This window comes from Buceros rhinoceros, unplaced genomic scaffold (assembly GCF_000710305.1).
Source record: "Buceros rhinoceros silvestris isolate BGI_N320 unplaced genomic scaffold, ASM71030v1 scaffold27757, whole genome shotgun sequence".
In the NCBI taxonomy this organism is placed as follows: Eukaryota; Metazoa; Chordata; class Aves; order Bucerotiformes; family Bucerotidae; genus Buceros; species Buceros rhinoceros.
Window position 1 is genome coordinate 5,042 of NW_010423263.1, and position 697 is coordinate 5,738.

General features: G+C 65.6%; 1 protein-coding gene across 1 annotated transcript in view; it reads left to right on the forward strand.

Annotated features, from left to right (window-relative positions):
* Positions 1 to 619, forward strand: part of PIWIL2 (piwi-like RNA-mediated gene silencing 2) — a gene marked incomplete at its 5' end in the record, with an annotated part of 5,653 nt that extends 5,034 nt beyond the window's left edge. The window contains one exon of the mRNA XM_010140377.1: positions 461 to 619. Coding sequence (XP_010138679.1) covers positions 461 to 619 — 159 coding nt within the window. The remainder of the gene's footprint in view (positions 1 to 460) is intronic.
* Positions 620 to 697: the final 78 nt, after the last annotated feature.

Sequence of the window (697 nt, forward strand, 5' to 3'; positions counted from 1 at the left end):
GTGCTCCTGTGCTGGGGCCCGGCTGACATCCCGGGGTCTGACCTGACCTGGATGTTCCCAGCGATGGGGCGTCTCCCACCTCTGTGGGCAGCCTGGGCCAGGGTCTCCCCACCCTCGGCATCAACAATCCCTCCCTCACACCCAGCCTGAATCCCCCTTAGTTTAAACCATCCGCGGCTCCGTTGCAGCAGCCCCTGGTAACACCCTGTCCCCGTCTCGGAGAGTGAGGGTCGGAGGGGTGGAAATGTCCCCGTTGTCCCCTCTCTGGGCAAGAGTTAATTGTGAAGGAGTTCATCGTGGGCCAGGCTGCACCGCCACGGCTTCCAACGCGGCCCCGATCACACCGGGGTAATTAATGCAATTAACCGCTGACCTTTCCCTGGTGCCGCTGGGCTGAAAGCACCCCCGTGGTGGGGTGCAGGGTGCTGACCCCCCCTTTCCCTCTCCTCTCGCTGTCCCCAGGTTCACATTCAAGCTGTGTCACCTCTACTGGAACTGGCTGGGCACCGTGCGGGTCCCCGCCCCGTGCAAGTACGCCCACAAACTGGCCTTCCTCACCGGCCAGGTCCTGCACAAGGAGCCCAGCGCCTGGCTCCGCGACAAGCTCTTCTTCCTCTAGAGGGCACGGGGGCACGCGGGGGCTGGCGCCGCCTGGGGGATCCCCCCCGCCAGGGGATCGTCGGTCTCGCCAGCGGGG